The 19,962-nt window shown below is 39.6% G+C and overlaps 1 protein-coding gene across 2 annotated transcripts; it reads right to left on the bottom strand.

Moving 5' to 3' along the window:
• Window positions 1-3,313: 3,313 nt before the first annotated feature.
• SUB1 (SUB1 regulator of transcription) lies at window positions 3,314-18,680 on the bottom strand. Of its 2 annotated transcripts, none has more exons than XM_015086973.3 (5): window positions 18,593-18,680; window positions 16,051-16,123; window positions 13,587-13,709; window positions 8,261-8,369; window positions 3,314-6,327 (listed from the first exon to the last, which is right to left on the bottom strand). In XM_015086973.3, exons 2-5 carry the CDS (start codon window positions 16,120-16,122, stop codon window positions 6,248-6,250), a joined length of 384 nt encoding a protein of 127 aa, XP_014942459.1. In that variant the 5' UTR covers window position 16,123; window positions 18,593-18,680; the 3' UTR covers window positions 3,314-6,247. The 2 variants fall into 2 exon arrangements, with proteins under 2 accessions (XP_014942459.1, XP_026930893.1); XM_027075092.2 differs by lacking the exon at window positions 18,593-18,680 and adding an exon at window positions 18,391-18,544.
• Between the last annotated feature and the right edge of the window lie 1,282 nt (window positions 18,681-19,962).

Raw genomic sequence — 19,962 nt, forward strand, 5'->3', positions numbered from 1 at the left:
TAAGTACTCTAGTTTCTTTTCTCCCCCTGGAGACTGCAAGGGTTGGAAAGGTTACAAACCCAGACTTCAATGCATTTTTTAAATCTCTTTCAGAGTCCTCAGACACCAGCCTGAGGGAGGCGGCTTTCTAACGGAAGAGGCTCACCGAGGGCACTGCTTCTGACATCTCTTCACAGTGAGTAAGTTTCCTTGCTATTTAAAAATTTAAGAACCACTGTTCCAGGACTCTAATGCATTGAAAATGTTCTCAATTGTTTCTGAAAGCTTTCTCTGCCTACTAGTTAATGACTCTAGAGTGAGCAAGAAGCATTTTCCCCCATATTCAGAAAAAAACAAGTCTTATATCAAAAACAGATTTATGAGTGCTTGGATACCAAAAGACCTTGGTTTCCAAGCAAAGAATTTTAAGGAAAATAAAGCTTCTGAAATTACTTCCCAATTAATAATATAAAGGGTTGGTCTTCAAACCTGACCACCAGGAAGGATTTTTGACCCTGGATCCAGGCTGAAACCCTCAAATTCCTCAAAATCTTCAGATTTCTACTATAAACCTTCCCACCCTTTCACCATTTTGTATCACTCAAGCACGAAGAAATGAAAATGTACTTTCTCCTTTATTATCTTCCAAGGCCAATGGTGGTGAAGAGAGGAAAGAGAACTCATGCCTCAAAAACAATAAATGAGGGAGGCCCGTGACAGGCCCATGAACCGAGCATGACCGCAGTGGCCCGCACGCACTGCTGGACAAGTTCATGCTCCAAACTTGAGCAGCTGAGCTGGAGGAGTGAAAAGTGAGAACCAGGGGCACCTGGGTGGCTCAGTCGGTTAAGTGTCCAACTTCGGCTCAGGTCAAGATCTCATGGTCTGAGTTCGAGCCCCATGTCGGGCTCTGTGCTGTCACTTCGGAGCCTAGAGCCTGCATTGGCTGCCTCTCTCTCTGCCCCTCCCCTACTCATGCTCTGTCTCTGTCTCTCAAAAAACAAACGGTTAAAAAAAAAAAAAAAGAACCAAAACAATCATATTCATAGCAAAATGGAGAAGAGTACATACATTTTTTTCTTTAAAATTATTGAAAGGATTCATGGTTCAGGAAAGCACTTAGAAGAAGTCACCAGAACCACAAAGGTCAACTTAAACATGCACTGAACACAGCCATACCTAGATGTCACACCATTTCAGTCACACACAGCCTTCCCTTGACCCCACACCCTTCCACAGCCACCCTCTCATTTCTCCTTACCCTTCACAGCCAAGCTGCTGAGTCTCCACTCCCCATTCACCCAGCCTCAGTCTTCCCTGCCCTGGTCAACACCATCAACACCACCAGTGACCTACAAATTACATCTGCAGAAACGTCAAGGTTGTAAGTCAAGGAAAACCTCAAGAGCCATGTCAGAATGAAGACTGAAGACACAACTATGAAATGGGTTGGAAGCTTTCTCTATGAAGACCTTATTCCAACAATCAGCAGAACCTGAATGGGCCTCTAGGCGAAGGGCTAAATGGCACACAGAATACATAATGTATGTGCCATTCTTCCAACAACTATGTATTTGGGGAGGGCGGCGAGAGGGAGCTAGAGTAGGAGCTATTAGAAGACTCTGTCTTATTTAGAAGAGGGCCAAACTGGAACGTCACATCGCTTTCCAAGACACATGAGCGACTACATGCACAATTCTAGTGAAATTCTAGCATGGGTGGTAGGAGAAGCACTTTGCACACAGTGTTTTTGTTACCCTGGTGTAGATATAGCATCCAACTGAGATTCAGAACAAGTGTTTTTCCTGGTAGAGTGAAAGAAAGGAAGTGGCCTAAAATCCTTTCCAAGCTAAAAAAAGTCACCCAAAAAGATAAACTATTTAAATTCAATCAAGAGCCCAAGAGTGAAATGAGAAAGAGTTGTGTATCCCTTTACTTAGAAACAATAGGCCAGTGTTAATCTAGGGCTGAAATGGCTGTAAAACCAGGTCTGGGACAGTCTGAACTCTGTAAACGACTTAGGTAAAGAGAGTTGGAGAAAAGTCCTGTGTAGCAAGATCTTCTACTAAGATGGGCTGTCTTGGATGAACTGTTACACAGTAAATAATTCCATATGATTTTTTTTAAGAGAGAGCATGTGAGCTGGGGAGAGGGACAGAGGAAGAGAGAATCTCAAGCAGACTCCACACTTAGTGTGGAGCCTGACGTGGGGCTTGATCCCAGAACCCTGGAATCACAACCTGAGCCAAAATCAAGAGTCAGACGCTCAATCAACTGAGCCACCCAGGTGCCCCTTAAACCCATTTTTTAATCCCTTAACTCCCCTTTGAGCCATGCTACAAAACTGCAGTCAGTGATTAACTGCATAAATTCCAACTACTATTGATTCCTCCTTGACTGGATGGAGTATGTTTTACTAAAGAGCAAATTTACAGTCAATTAGGCGGAGCAAGAAGAGTCATGAGTAGTCTTCCATGATCTTCCTATCACTGTTTAAGTTCCCCTCGACAGAAATCTACACAATGAGATCTCAATACAAAACAAAGCAAAAGCACTAATCAAGAAGGAAAAAAGCGGGGCACCTGGTTAGCTCAGTCAGTTAAGCATCTGACTTTGGCTCAGATCATGATCTTGCCATTCTTGAGTTTGTGCCCCATATTGGGCTCACTGCTATCAGCGAGGAGCCCACTTCAGATCCTCTGTCTCCCTCTCTCTCCCTGCCCTTCCCCTGCTCTCTCAAAAATAAATATTTAAAAAAAAAAGGGGGGGGGGGAGATGCTTTCTAAACAAAAGTATAAGTTTAAAGTACTCAAAGGAGTCCAGTAGGCAATACAGTTAAGTATACCAAGGAATAATTAGACTGCAAAACATTCATAAAGTTACAAAAAAGGCGGGGAGGAGCACCTGGGTCCGACCCTTGATTTTGGCTCAAGTCTTGATCTCACAGTTCATGAGATCCCCACATTGGGCTTTGTGTGGACAGCCTGGAGCCTACTTGGGATTTTCTCTCTCCTCTCTCACCCTCCCCACCATTTGTGCACTTTCTCAAAATAAATAAACTTTAAAAGAGAGGGGGGGGGGGGGCTGTGTACACCTCAGTATTTACATTTTCCCATCTGGATCAGAGAGATGGGAAAAACAGGCCCACTCCACCCCAACCTGCCTGGCCCATCCCGTCCCATCCCAGAGGTCCTGAGAAGATTTAACACACTAAGGCGAATTCACATTCCAGAAGCATTCACACAGAAAGGCATTCTATTTGTTAACAAAATCCATTCAACAAATAACTAAGCCATTCATCTTTAGGTCTGTGAAACTGGGATGACACATAGGGCACATTTCTTATTTTTATTTCAACATTTAAAATATTCACAGATGGAGTATTGTATTCATTGACTCTCCATGGAAGATGTACCAAACAAAGCATACAGGTTATTCCACAATTACAAAATTACATATTTGTGACTATGTGAATGTTTACCCCTAGTCTTTATCTGGAAAATACCGCTTAAAAAAAGAAAAAAAAACTTTCAAGTTTTTCACTGGATTAATTTCCATAAAAAGTAAATAGCAAAGAATTTCAGGAGACACCAAAATATCAGCCAGTGCTTTTTTAAATTTTCAAACTTTTATAGTGCTCTTCTGACTTTTAAGTGTCAGGAATACCTAAGTAACACCCAATTCTTTCTCTTTTCCCCTCAATAGCCAAGCCAGGATGAACATACTTTTTTTCCTAAGTCTTTTCTCCTATGTAGAAATAGGTACATCACCACAGCAACTTGACTGGCTAATGAGGTAGTATTCTTCAAAAGCATTTAAGAAGCAAAAGAGAATAATCAAATTATTAAGAGTTTTTCTTTTTTAGTGGTTTTCTTTAAAACACCAAGGGCATTGGAAATTGGTCAAATGCCACTCATACTTTAAAAGACAAAGAGGGAAAACCCCATTAGAAACACCCTGCTACAACTACACTCGGATCTGGCATCAATTAAATCCATTCTGGCAACACGAAGTAAGAAACTGCTGTCTCAAAATGCCAAGCTTTCTTCCTGGAAGAAACCTTACCAGGAAGAGAAGTTTAAACAGAAAACATCAGTCCCCTATCTTCTCTTTTTAGTACAGTTAATTGCTCTCTTCTTTTAAACCCAGTTCTCATCGTTTCCTGCACCCAAAAAAAGACAAATAATGTCTGTGTATTGCATATCCAGTAGTAGATTTAAATGAATTTAGCAGTCAACCTATCAAATTCTGCCAGGGAAACTCTCCTTACATGAAGGTTTTGATGACCTAATGCTATACAGCTACAAAATGCCTGGGTAGTAGATTTCAGCACCACCTCTGTATCAGATTGGTTCAAAATGCACACGGCACCCTGAATTCATACATACCTAGGAAATCTACCCATTACTCCTTCAACTACACCGAAATCAAAGCTCTGTGTTCTAACTACCCTTTCTTGTATACATATCTAGGAATACTTTACAAATTCACCCAATTAAGTTAATAGAACACATTTATATTCCCAAATAAGGGGAAATTATCAATCAAGCATGATTTGTCTAAAATACCATTTTGAACACTTTTGGTACCTATTATTTGGATGCTAAAATACCAGAAGAGAGGATTTACTTCCCCAATTATGCACCTATTAGGGCTACTGCTAAAAACACTAAAAAATCATCTAAAAAATGTAAAAACAGACTTAAAACAGAATAGCTGCCAGAAAAAAAATTTAGTAACTGTATGTGTCCTGGCAGCCGGTTTTGAAATCAAGTCCTTGACAATTCTACTATAAAATGTTTTAGATGCAGTAATCAAAGTTGGTATAATAGTGCAACTCTCTGATATGGCAGTAAACCATTGAAGATTAGCTACCAAAAATATGTAATTTGTTAAGAATTTTTCACGTCTTTAAACGTTTCTTTTACCATTCCATTTAGAACTGTGTCCTATCAATGTGTTCAAAATATCACGTGTTATCATTTAGTGTGAAGAGAATTCCTTCCTCTTCACTGCCACCTTCTTCAATTTCAGTTATAGCTCCTTTACATTCTTTACCTAAGGCACACCATGCCCTATTTATTGCTGCAAAGCCCCTGAAATTTGTGCCTCAATCTGGATCTGCTTCATCACTATGGTTCAGTGAAAATCACTTCAGAGTACCTGCTAAAACTTAACATTAAGTCTAGAATACTACTATCCGAGAGATAAAACTGCAAAAGAACCAAGCCTACTAAGAAAAGGCCAGTAAGAATATGCTCTATCTACTCTTTCCTCCAAAAACTGATCACATTACTATGACAGTAAAGCTCAGTGAGATCTCTGGCTATATATATACTCCATGTTACAAAATAAAATGTTAGGCCAATAAGCTTTCACAATTTTTATTAAATCCTAATCTAATATAACAGTATCTGATTTTATAGACATCATCCCATGGTGAACATGTTTAATAAGTGAAAGCAAATCAGACATCTAAGTCACCATTCTCTGCAGACTAAGCAGTAAGGGAACTACACAGAACGCTACAGGTAACGACATACACTTACTTGTTCAGTTTTCATACAAGCCATGTTTTTTTTAATCAAACTATATCTCCTAATATTTAATACAGTAGAATTAGTGATTGTAGCTCTCATATAATATTTTAATTACAAGTACCTTATTGAGATAACTAACATTTTGACAGTTTCACTGACTTTCCAAATTAGAATATATTCAAGAAAAAGAGCAAAAAGTGAAATGAAAACTGAACATGACAAGTTAAGTTACTAAAGGAAAATGAAGTAAAAAAGGGGAAAGTGAAGTATCACTGGGGTGGAAAAATACAACAAGTCTAGACATTGGGCTGGAAGAAAACAGATCAACTACGGATTTTACAAGTCAGAGTTTATAAATCCAATGCAATACAAATCCTTTTGAATGTAAAAGCCAAGTTGAAATTAACAGGTCTATAAACTGTTACTTTTGGCCTTAAACAGTACCAACTCCTTTGATCAAAAAAGGCCACAACAGTTAAGATTGTATTACTTGATTTTATTTTACACTAGGTGGTGGGCACAAAGCAATCCTCCTTAATAAAGTTGACAATTAGCTTCACTCAGAACATTTTTAATAATGCACATTAAAAAAAAACGTATTCATCTTACAAATTGTTCTGCAATCCAAATATACAATAGCTTGGAAAACAACGTTTAGAAAACAAAAGCCAATGTAAAAAGACAGATTAAAACAACTAGAACAGTACAGGTTTTATATGGCTCTGATTTTACAGTTTTCTTACTGCATCATCAATGTCAGAAATCTGTTCCTTCAGCTGGCTCCATTGCTCAGGATTTAAAGAAATACCTAAAACAAAGTTTTAAAAATTAAAAGTTGAAACTCTATTTATGCTTTCTTGATGATTTTCATACTTACAACTAAAATACTGCTTTATCAATAGCTGTCACTTTGAAAGGCACAATGGAACCATACTGAGAGTCAAATCTCTTAATTTGTTAATTACATATTCATCACAATTACCTGAACCAAGACCAGTCTTATATCCAGTTTTACTTCCAACACTGTATCCTGCACAATACTTACTATACCCCGTGAGAACAAATGATTTGAAGATGCATCTCACAAGCTAATTTGCTAGTTTGTAAACTAGCAGGCTAAGTGGCCAGGTCCAGATTTCATATGTGACACTCCATTTCTATATCCAGTTGGTTCCAACATTTGCTCAAATTTTTACAGGAACTCAAGGTAAATGACTTTGTGCTGAGTTATTCCAGAAACCTTCATTTCACTTTGGAAAAATTCCTGGGACGTGACCCATACAGAACTTCTCAGAATGTATGTACTGATTAAAAATGCATTCTGCAATCATGCTGTCAGGGTTCTATCACTGCCTCCCAATCACTAATGTCACCTTAAAAAACTGTCATTACCTCTGAGCCTCGGTCTCACCAGTAAAATGGTATTTACACCTCAAAGGGGTGTTGAGAACCAATACATTAGTTAATCTGAATAAAAAGCTAAGTGTATCACATGACACATAAGTAAACACTTAAAATGTTAGTTAATAATATGTCTTTTCTATTGAAGATGTAAGACTATGAACAGAAAGTATTTTGAACTTGGTACTTCCAATGTTCTAATACTTGACCCATGTAAATAGAGAAATAAACTAGAATTGGAAGAATGAGTGTATTTTTCAGAAAACTGCTGGGAGGCCATGAAATTGTGAAGAAGGCAGAAGAACATAATGCATCAACACCTTGGAAAGACTTTAAGCTGATCAAATTATTTTAGTAAATGTTTGCAGAAACAAGAAATGTGGCATTGCCCACAATGAAACAACATGAATGAGCCAGAAACGACCTGAACAAGAAAATGTTAAAGGGTATGAAAACAAATGTTAGGTTTAGTAAACCCAAAACCCACATGAAGCAAACAAGCAGCACCTTCAAAATGACAAACAGGCAGAGTAGAAGATAAAGAGGCCTTTTATTATTAGCTAAGGATCAACCTAAAGCAGCTAACTACCCAAATATAGGAATTTATGCTAATCCATAAATGTTCTCTAGCTATAAATCTGGTGAAAAAATCCAGTATGCTTCTATGATGCTGATATGCTTGGGATGGGATGCAGCATAAATGGAAAGAGGACAAAGACCCAGTAAAAGGATCCCACCCACCCCCCCCCCACCCCTTTAAAGAATATCCTTTAGAAGATGAACCAAAAGGAAACACTATAAACCAGAATTTTTCATTCCAATTTTTACAACTTCTCAGATAGTGCCTACTACTTAAGAATTCAGATAAACTTTTTTTTTTTTTTTTAAAGTTACACCCAAGCAGGGGCACATGGGTGGCTCAGTCGGTTAAGCATCCAACTTCACAGGTCATGATCTTGCAGTTTGAGAGTTCGAGCCCCACATCAGGCTCTCTGCTGTCAGCACGGATCCCATTTTGGATCCTCTGTCTCCCTCTCTCTCTGCCCCTCCTCCACTCAAAAATAAACAAACATAAAAAAAAAAAAAAATAGCCAAACAAATTAGCAGCCAAATGAAATGATATTAGGGGTATTCTTTCTTCTGGGTTTTATTCCAACAATTATTTAAGACAGGTGACTGAAGGAAGTGTCATGTCCAAAAAGACTACAGAACACTCAACTGAATGAAGATTCTCCCAATGCACTGCCAAACATTATTTCAATTTCAAGTAAGATACGTTACTTAGATAATTTTTAGTTCAGTCCTAATATCAGGACCAAATTCAGGAAATTAAATCTCACCTTTTCTTCCTGGTTTCATTTCACCTTCCGGATCCATCCAATATTCTCTAATATCAATTAGGACTTTCCCTTTAAAGTCTCGAACACTGACATACCTCATTTTCCCAATCTGCCAAAGAAAAAAAAACATAGAAAGGTATTCAAGAGTGATGTCCATATTTATATTTACTACTATTCTGAATATCGAAACTACAACCAAAGGAAATGTCACTCAAAAAATCTTTCTTAAAAAGATGGAATTAAATGAAGCACATCTGACCCTTCCAATCATTTTCACATTAAAGGAATCATTAGTAAAACAGAGGAACACTATGGAAAATGGTATGGAGATGCCTCAAAAAAATTAAAAACAGAACTAATACATGATCTAGCAATGATCCAGGAGCCACACTTCTGGGTATGTACCTAAAAGAAATAAAAGCAAGGTCTTGAGAAGATATTTATTTGTACCCCCATGTTTGCAGCAGCATTACTCACAGCACCCCAAAGATGGAAGCAACCTAAATGTTGACATAAACAAAATGTGTTATACACATACAATGGAGTATTAGCCTTAAAAAAAGGAAATCCTAGGGGCACCTGGGTGGCTCAGTCAGTTAAGTGTCTGACTCTTGATTTCAACTCAGGTCATGATCTCGTGGTTCGTGTGATCAAGCCCCACATCAAGCTCCACGCTGACAGCACGGAGCCTGCTTGGAATTCTCTCTCCCTCTCTCTCTCTCTCAAAATAAATAGACAAACATTAAAAAAAAAAAAAAAAAGATTTTCTCTCCCTCTGCCCCTCCCTGCTCACACTCTCATAAATAAATAAATAAACAAACAAACAGGAAATCACATGCTACAACACGGATGAACCTTGCTGACATAGGCTAAGTGAAAGAAACCACTCATAGAAAGATACATACTATATGATTCCACTTTTAAGAAATGCCTAGTCAGATTCAGAGAGACAAAAAGTAGAATGGTGGTTATCAGGGCCTGGGGAGGGGGTAAAGGGGAGTTGTTATTTAAGTTTTGCAAAATGAAAAGTTCTGGAGATCTGTTTCACAATAATATAAACATACTTAACACTACTGTATGCTTAAAAATGGTTAAAATGGCAAATTCTATGTAAAGTGTTTTTTATTTTTTACCACAATAAAAATCATTAGAAAGCAAAGTTTTGCAGTACAAACTACAACCAGTAGGAATCCATAGACTCCACCAGCAATACACCATTCTAAGAATCCAGAGATCCAGTCAATAGTAACATGAGAAAGCTTTTCCTTTTAGACATTCATTTCAAATAACATCTTTAATACACTTCACCCATAGTCTCAAAGTAAGAACTTAAAACTACCCACAGAAAACTATTTTTCAAAAACCTTACACTGTGCTTAACAAACTACAAAGGAAAACAATTTACTCAACAAAGTGTCTGTAAGCACTTTCCAGGATGTCTTACACTGCTGTAATATACTATCTAGCACTTGAACTAAGAAGTCACACTTTCTGATCAAAACTTTTAACACCTGCCCATCTCTTACTCATTCTGAAACTACTCTTCAGGCTTACTGACTAAAAACCAGCTATGATTTTTGTGCTTACATCAACATGTAAAGATCTGGGGTTCGGTTATGCTCCTTTCCCTTTGAACCAGGGCCCCTTGATTATTAAATAATCCTTTTCACGGGGATACAAGTTATTACTGTAGTAGAATCACAGCTGTGCTGACCCAGTACATATTAATGGCTTCCATCTTGCCTATGTCCTTTTAGACTGCTTTTTCTGGTCTCAGCTAGGTCTTGTGCATTTTCCTTTAGTTTTCCATTTTCAAGGTAAGTTTCTTGTCCTGCTGGTATACCCCTAATTCTAGGGTATGCCCCATGCTTTATGGAGAAATGAAGTTCACTGGGCACGGGTTAAGTGCCTTCAAATCTTTCTTCTCTGTACTCACATCATTATCAGTTAACTTTCTTTACTTTTTCTATCCCGTTTCTTTCATACACGTTCTTTCCCATTTCACTGGCTTCATACCTACCATTTCTTAACATGCTCATTCCCCTCTTCTAGAAAACATTTTCCCTAACCTGCATTTTGTAAACTTTCTCCGTGTTTCCCTCTTCCATTTATTGCTAAATTTTGAAAGGAGAGGAATACTGTTTCTACTAATTAAATTCCCACTGCCTACACTAAATTAGTCACCAGTGATCTTATGGTCACTTTTAATGGCTTATTTTTTAATCAGTCTTCTTGAAACCCCCTAGTGCCTATCATACTGGGTTCTTAGTAAACTGTTTTAATGGATAAATTAGATAAGGCCAGAATAATTCTCATAGTGGAACTGTTCATTGGGACTTACAATACTGATTTAATAACTCTAAGAATATCTCCATGGGGGGGAGAAATTAGTTCAACCTCTATCTCACACCATACACAGAAAAACTAAACTAATTCTACATGGATCACAGACCTAAACGTGAAGGTTAAAACTATAAAAATTCTAGGAAAAAAAAAATTTCAAATAAAATATTAATAAAATTGTCAAACCATTATTATAAGTAAAAATGAAGTTCTCGTTTTATATTTATATAACCAATGTACTCTACTGTGTTCTTAAGCCAATTAAAATTCAGTATTATCACCAAAATATTTTTCTTTCTTTTTTTTTTAATTTTTTAACGTTTATTTATTTTTGAGACAGAGAGAGACAGACCATGAACGGGGGAGGGTCAGAGAAAGGGAGACACTGAATCTGAAACAGGCTCCAGGCTCTGAGCTGTCAGCACAGAGCCCGATGCGGGGCCCGAACTCACGGACCGCAAGATCATGACCTGAGCCGAAGTCGGCCGCTTAACCGACTGAGCCACCCAGGCGCCCCCAAATATTTTTCTATGGCCACATTACCATTTCAAAGAAAAACCTATAACAGCAACAAAATTAAAGATTATCTTGTAGAATGCCTGTCACTACTAAGGTCTGTGAAAAGTCTCTTTGAAAATAAAATATATAGTTCCTCCTAGAGAAACCAAGAGGCGCTTTCAGAAGAGAGAGGAATCTTACAGCTTTATGAGGCTCAGGAAGCTTTCCAAATGAGGTTTTAAAAACTGAACCCACTTTTTTTGATGAGATAACCACCCCCTAAAAATAGATGTGGTTTTCCCCAAACTGCTCTAACATAATAAAATCTCTAAATGTGGATCCTGTTTCTTCAACAGACAAGATAAAATCCATTAAAATGCTACAGATGTTTTCATTACACAGACAAAGGCAGGCAAACGGTAAACAAGAACTAATCAGAGAAAGCCCAAGATAGATAGTTGCCCAAATCCTTGAAAGTTTTTACCTCTATTGCAAACATTAAGTTAAAATATTCCAATGCAGCACTTCATTCTCCACAAGAAGAAAGTCCATTCTCTACAAGAAGGTCTATGAAAGGATGGGATGCTTCTCTTGCAGATTCCATATTTCATTCTGACCCTTAAGGAAACTTCCCACAGCACTTAGAATAAAACTCAGAGTGCAAGACCTGGTCCTTCACCCTCGTTACCAACCAGATCTATCTACATTCTCAACCAGGTTTCCTAGGCTCCAGCCACAAAATATTTGCACAAGCCTCTCTACTTTAGAAAGGATTCCCTCTCTCGTATATTTCATGACTGGCTCCTCCTTTATGTCTTAAGCTTCAAATGTCACTTCTTTAGAGAGAGACTCCCAGAGCACCTTCTCTCTCGTAATAACCTACCCTTTTATTTCTCAGCCCTTAACATAACTTATATATATACATATACATATATATGTATGTTTATTAGTATAATATTTATCCCTATAAATTCCACAAAACCAGAGACCATGTCTACTGGGACCATTACTGCTTACCCAGAACTTAGCAAGGCCTGATGTACAGGAGGCATTCAAAAAAACAAACAAACAAAAAACAGCATTCAAACTTAAAGAAATGAGGGCCCTTTCATAATTCTTCCTGACATATACTGACTTATGTTCTCTATCAAAGTAGTCTGCTCCCCTAAGCTATAGGCAAGTCAGAAGACTAAAACCTATAACTAATCCATCTGCATTTTGTCTAAATTTTTAATATTTTTTAACAAAAAATGTGTACATTTAAGGTGTACCACATGAAGATGTGATCTATTCATAATGAAATGATTACTAGTCAAGATAATTAATATATCATTTCAGTTACCATTTTCTGTGTGATCAGTGCACCTGAAATCTCTTTTAGCATATTCCATATTCAATACAGTAGTAAGTATAACCATCATGTGTCTATTTTCATCCACACACATAACTAGGCAAAAAGTGAGTAAAAATATCCAACTTCTATTTTCCTATTCTAACCTTAATCCTGGCACTGTCTTTCAAGGCCATCAGTAGATTCAAAATATATACCTATTTTACCTGTAAAGAACTTATCAAAGTCAACACCCAAACAATAAATAATCCAGTGAAGCAATGGGCAGAAGACATGAATAGACATTTCTCCAAAGAAGATCCAGATGGCTAACAGACACATGCAAAGATGCTCCACATCACTCATCATCAGGGAAATACAAATCAAAACCACAATGAGATACCACCTCACACCGGTCAGAATGGCTAAAATTAACAACTCAAGGATGCCTGGGTGGCTCAGTTGGTTAAGTGTTCGACTCTTGGTTTCAGCTTGGGTCATGACCTCACAGGTTCATGAGATCAAGCCCTGCATTCAAACTGCTTCCTAAATGTGCAGTTCTCAATCTGTTTCTGAACGCCTACAACTTTAAAATCTTTTTTTTTTCAATGTTTATTTTTGGGGAGGGAGGGAGGGAGGGAGGGGGAGAGAGGGGGAGGGAAAGAGAGGGAGGGAGGGGGGGAGAGAGGGAGAGAGGGAGAGAGGGAGAGAGGGAGAGAGGGAGAGAGGAGAGAGAGAGAGAGAGAGAGAGAGAGAGAGAGAGAGGGAGAGAGAGGGAGAGAGAGAGAATGAATCTGAAGCAGGCTCCAGGCTCTGAGCTGTCAGCACAGACGCGGGGCTCAAACTCATGAACTGTGAGATCATGACCTGAGCTGAAGTCAGACGCTTAACCAACTGAGCCACCCAGGAGCCCCTGGATGTCCATAATTTTAAATTCATTGTTTTACACTTAGCCAAACCACAAGTTTCTAGACTTTAACAATAATCTAGCAGCATATAAATTACTTTCATTTCTACAAACTTGCTCTTACATTTCAACGAATAGAAGATGATTATAAGAAACATTAAAAATTATTATGCAGGATCAGATTATAGTACTTTCAACATTCATCAGATCAAGCCAGATAATAATTCCTCTGGATCTAAGGAAATTACCTGAAACATGTTATCATCTCTGCTGCTGCTACTCTGCTTAGAGGATGACAGGGCTCTTGAAGTCTCACCGGTCTTTTGCTTCTTTACAGGTTTTTCTGGAGTAACCTGCTTTTTCCGCTTTAACTTAAAAGAAAAACAAGAATAATGGTTAAAATCTGTATACATAAGAATAAAACACATTTCAGGTTCAAACACTTCCTGACTCCTTAGGACTTAAAGGATCAGAGGAATCCTAAAAACACACACAGGCAAGTTTCACTTGACAAGAGAACTATGGAATTAACCTAATATCTAACACAGTGTCTTCAAAATGTGTTCCCAAGAGCCCAAAAGTCACTTCAGGCATCAAAGAGGTAATAACCAGAGAAACAACTCTTTAATAGACCAGATACGCACATCAGATTTCTCTGGGAAGAAAAAAATGGGGGGGGGCCTGCTGCTTTTGAATAAACTTTTAGAAAACACAAGTCTATTAAAGTTAGTCAGCTACTAATTTTTTTTTACAAAGGAAATATATTAATTCGTAAGAATACAACCAACTTATTCCAATCTAGGATATGTTATTCATGCACTGCCTATTCCAAAAGGGACTTAAATTGACTTTGAAAATTATGAGTACATGTAGCACCTGGGTAGCTCAGTCAGTTAAAGCATCTGACTCTTGATTTCAGCTCAGGCCATGATCTCACATTTCATGGGATCGAGCCCTGAGACAGGTTCCACGCAGAGCATGGAGCCTGCTCGGGATTCTCTCTCTCCCTCTCTCTGCCCCTCCCCTGCTCATGCACATATGTGCGCACTCTCTCTCTCAAAATAAACAAATAAATAAACTTTTAAAAAAAGAAAGAAAAATTTATGAGTACACAAACCTAAGAAAGCTATTTCATACTGAGCATTAGAAGTCAACAATTCAAGAACTTCCTCATCAGAAAAAAAAAATCACCAAAGGTGGACAGCAATGTGCTTAGACTACTATTCAAAATCAAAACAACGTTTTAAATTAAACAGCATTATTGTAAAAACTTTTTATATAGCCTGGTTCTTAAAATGAGCTAACGCCTATGAAAACTAGTGGAGTTCCCAACCTAAACAGTAGAGGGCAGTCATGTTCCTTTTGGTGGAAAGTACAAACTGACGTGTTGTCTTACTAAATTAGATGAAACTAGATAAAATATAATGTACGTATGCATATAACTGAAAAAGTGAATGCATTTAATTTTTTTTAAGTTTATTTCTAAGAGAGCATGAGCGGGAAAGAGCAGAGAGAGATGGAGACACAGAATCTGAAGCAGGCTCCAGGCTCTGAGCAGTCAGCACAGAGCGCGACCAACGGCTCGAACCCTGCGAGATCACAACCTAAGCCGAAGTCGGACATTCAACCAAGCCACCCAGGTGCCCCAAAAGTGAATGTATTTAAGTGCTTACAGGATTAAGAATACTATTTGGGACAAATGGCAAAAATCAATTCTGCCCAATAAGCAGAAAGTGATTATTCTTTGTATCAGGGTCTGGATACTCCCCAGGGATTGGCACACGCCGGGCACATAAACACTCAATAAAAAGTTGCTAAATGAACATAATCAAATGCCCTACCAAATGCAAATAAGAATTTAAGACATATTTCCTTCTGCAGTACAGCTATGTATGCTCTTTGAGGCTTCATTTCAACCTTTATGTGATATATTCTTCATTTCCCTAAAGATCCATCTTCTCCAAGATTCTCCCATAAGCTCTTTTAACTAACACTGTCAACTAAACTCAGAGACATAATTATGTAAGCTTCTAGGAAATAAAAAGTTCTGCATGGAAGGAAGCTCGGACTACAATGTGAGCTGCTCAGGTAAGCAGAGTACACAGCTTCCAGCACAGGTGTCAACTAATGTAGAAAAAGCCTGTTGTCAAAATGGGTTATTTCACGTTAGCTTTGCTGGGTGCTGATTTCACTAAAAGGAGGAGACCAGAGTAAATAACATTCTAACTTAACATGTACCAAGCCTACATTTGAAGTAATCCTAGTGGGCTGGATAAACATCAGTGGCCAAGGACACTGTCAAAATTGACACCTGCATTCAGAGTTCAGGTAATTTAGTTCAACTACAACACACAATACCTACAGATTAGGCAGATTTCCAAATAAAGCAAATAGCGGCTTTGGCCTATTTCTAATGCTATTCCCCCTAGGGAATAAGGTGGTAGTTCTGCAGAGTTAGTGTTCCTAGAAGTCCTCAATGGGAGACTTGTTCAGGTCCAAAGACTTGCTCAAGTCTGATTTAGGGGCCAGGAGTGTGCATGAACAAGTACCCTAGGCACTTTGGTCAAGTGGTCCCAGAACCATTTGCACTTTCAGAAACACCCGTCCAAGCTCTCTTTTTACCATTCTGATATGCCTTGCTGTCCTTTAGAACTGGATGTGGGCAATACTGCTGAATTAAGTATCACAGAAATGACTTGCATTAATAGTCACCTTTTTGTCAACCTCACTGTCAGAATCACTGCCGGAAGAGCTTGAAGAAACAAGTTCCTTTGACTTAGGCATTCTGCAAGACAAATACATTATATAATTAACAAATTATTCGATTACCTCCAGCTTAATCTCTCCCAAGCAAAAATTTAAGAAGTTCCATGGTTCTATCATTTTGTGGTACTGGAATTGTGACGTGAAGCACAATGCTAGAAGTTATACTCTTAATCTATGCTCTTCTGAGTTGAAAATAACACCCAGAACCCAGCAAGGAGAAAGAAGTAAAATGTCACACACCTCTCATACTCCTACACCTCTTTCTCAAAGCCATTGGGTCTTTTTATACTGCATTTTAGAGAGGTTAGAGGTTTATGGGTAGGAAAAATTGCAAGAAGGCAGGTGACAGCAATCTGCTAAAACCAGGAAGTAGGAATATCCTCAATACTGCTTTATATTTCTCACTCATGAGATCTAACGGAATTATCCACCCAACATGGAGAAGAGCTGCACTATACAGATGTCAATAGCTAATTCACTCGCCAGTATAATCCTATTTTTTCACATTTTGTGTATGTCCTTCATGCTCTTTGGCTTTTTGACCATGCCATCAAAATAACAAGCACCTATTCAGAGTTCACAAAGTTATACGTAATTTTTACAATTCATTACATTTTACACTGATTTTTTTCTCTGGAATATAACTAAATTCTGAAGAATCTGCTTATGGGAGGGGCAACACCTTTTCTCAAATTCCTACTATGGCCCTAGTTCCCCAGAGGTACATACATAGGCCAATCCCTTGCTTTCAAATGGAGGTTTACGGAGCACAGCCAGACAGAGGGCCTTGTTTCTCTACTTTCGCAGTGATTAAAAAAAAAAAAAAGAAAGAAAAGAAAAAAAAGCTAAAGCCCAAATTTCAAGGAATTCCAAGGCATGCTGTACTTCTTTTCAAGGCACTTTATAAAACCAAGTGGTAAACCACTTATTAAAAAATCTTTTGCTTTCTATCCAAAAAGGATGGGTCCCATTAATTTTTGTATAACCTAAAGGCCCCAATATATACAACAAAGTCTGTTAAATGTTGAATAAAGGAAAAAAGACCTCATTTTCTCCTCAAAATATCATAATCTAGCTCTCTAGACTAAACCTGTCTCTACACTGACATTGAATGTATTCCACAATAGGAGGTCAAGGTAAAAGAAGTGGGCCATCCATTCCAATTCTAGCCACTAATTTCAAAAAGCTCAAACATACCCAACCAGCCATGTTGATTTTAACTGGTAATTTCCTGATGAGAAGAGTAAACTCAGGTGGAACCAACAACGTTCTGAACCATGTTTTATGTACTAATCCTGTTACTGCCTCCATTTTACATCCTAAACTCCAAAATCAATTTAAGTTTTTTTTATGCTAGCAGCTAATAACGCCAAGAAACATTTTTTTAAAGGTAATTAAATTGAACATAACCTATTTTTTCACTTTGAAATAATCAAGCATAACTATACGGTCTACTAATAAAAGCTGCGGGGGGGGGAGGGGGAGGGCTAAGATCATTTCAAAGAATGACCTGATAATTAATCCAAATTAGAAGCCCATTCAACAAAAAAACAAGATAATGGTAACTAAGGCCACTTTGAACTTTTGACAAAATGTATTTTTACTTAAAAAAAGGGCAGGCTAGTAATTCAGGCAGGTGGTATTAAAATGCTAGTGTTGAATATATACAAAACGCAACTGAAAAAACGAATCTTCATTCTCTGATGATGGCGTGGAGGGCTAGAAAAGACGAGGTGAAAATAAACGTAGACTAAAAGGCACACGAATTCGGTACTACACGAGGGTGATGAGCACCAACATGGGGAAAGGGGGTTGCGCGACACCAGGAAACTGCTGGAACCCTGGGGCTGGCAACGGCTGGGGCGGGGGGGAGACAGGTTGGTCGGAGGGGGCGTGGGAGGCGGCGAAGTGCGGAGGAGACCGTATGGGAAGAGGAGGGACTTGCACCAAGCGCCATTTTCTTCTCTCGAAGCATTACCTACCCCCAACATACCAGTCGTCCTTCCCCCGCAGCCCTCCTCCGACGGGGTCCGCTCTCTCCCTCCCCTAGACAGCCCCCCCACCCTGGGGGTCACGGTGAGAGCCCCAGCAAAGCCTTGAGGAAAAGCAGGCTCCGCACGCGCCCCCGCTGTGGCTCGGGCCGCCGCTGCATTGTCCCGGGGGCGCCCCGGCCCCCTCCCCAAAGCTCCCCGCCCCCCGCCCGGCCGCAACCCGCCGCCCGGGACCGCAGCTCTCGCCGCGCCCGAGCCATTCCCGGGAGCCAGCTTCTGGCGCGGAATGGCCTACAGCGCATGGGGCGCAGGGTCGGCGAAGGAGGAGGTCCAGGGAGGCCAAGGCGGGGAAAGGGGAGGTCTGGCAGCGCCGCCATTTCCCGCGGCCGTCGCCGGCGAGCGGTGTAGAGGCCGCAAACGGCTCGGGGCCCCGCCGGGAGCGTGGGGATCGGCCGGGCAGGGGCTCGAAGGGTGGGGGCGGGGCCCCCAACACTCACGCTCCGCTCTTGCAGCCGAACAGCCCTCTGCTCGCTCGCTTGCAACTGACAGAGAACCGGAAGTGACGAAAGCGAGGAGCTGCCGGCCCCGCCCCTCTGGGACTGCGTACACGTGATGGGGCGTGGCTTCCTCGCCGAAACCAACAGCGAGACCCTTTCCAGGGCCTTAAAGGGACCGTCCTCGTGCTGAGCCAGTGCCTTGAAAGTGAAATGCAGCGGAGATTGAGCCTGACCTGTGAGTGTGAATGAGGGCACGAATAAAACACGAATGACAACCATCGAACTTTGCCCTTAATTCCATAAGTGTTTCTTGTACTAAAGTGAAGTGTCCATACTGAATAAGCCCATTTTCCCAGAAATGGTCATTACCCCACCCCCCCTACCTTCCGCAGTTTTTGGCTGGTAAAATCCAAAGGAAGGAAACCAAAGTGTCACACATTTAATTCTGGAAAGTGCAAGAAATCTTTACAGAAGTCCTTGGCCACCCTTATCCTTAAAGGGAGGTAGTTCATGGAAGACAGGAGAAATCCATACTACAAGCAGGAACATGGCCAATAGATTTACAGTTAATAAATGCCTGCTATAGCCAAGAATATATATAGGGGTGCCTGGGTGGCTCAGTTGGTTAAGAGCCTGACTCATGATTTCAGATCAGGTCATGATCTCACAGTTGATGAGTTCCAGCCCCCGTTGGGCTCAGCGCTGACAGTGTGGAGCCTGCTTGGGATTCTGTGTCTCCTCTCTCTCTGCTCCTCCCTTGCTCAAGTGCGCGCTCTCTCTCTCTCTCTCTCTATCAAAAATAAACTTAAAAAAAAAGAATATATATATATAAAGTTTTATTTATCCAACACACATTTATCAAGCACCCACTATGTGTCAGCCACTGCATGAGGCACTTTGCATATATTACTCATCTCAACTTTCCAAAGTAGGAATTATTATTCTCTCAATTTTATAATGAAGAAACCCAGGGTCAACAAGGTTGAATAAGCTGCTAGAGGTTATATAGGGAGTGAGTCATGATTCAAACCCTGCACTGTCTGACTCACATTGCTGCCGACTGAGAGAGTGCAAGAGTTCTTACCCTCTCCTAATCATGCCGTGTCAGGCTAGATGACCACTTTTTAAAAAATGAAACACTTACTGTACAATTCCTTTTACATGATGTTCCAAAAAAGGCAAAAATAATCTATGGGGATCTAGGTCAGTAACCCTTGGGGAATATCACTTGGGAGCAAGTATAAAGGAATCTGCTAGGATGATGAATATATCTTGGTCTGGGTGGCAGTTACACAGGTGTACATAGATGTAAAATTTCCCAGTATATAAGATACACTTCAATGAGAAAGTTGAAAAAGTAAGAAATATTT

This window comes from Acinonyx jubatus, chromosome A1 (genome assembly GCF_027475565.1).
Source record: "Acinonyx jubatus isolate Ajub_Pintada_27869175 chromosome A1, VMU_Ajub_asm_v1.0, whole genome shotgun sequence".
NCBI classification, from domain to species: Eukaryota; Metazoa; Chordata; class Mammalia; order Carnivora; family Felidae; genus Acinonyx; species Acinonyx jubatus.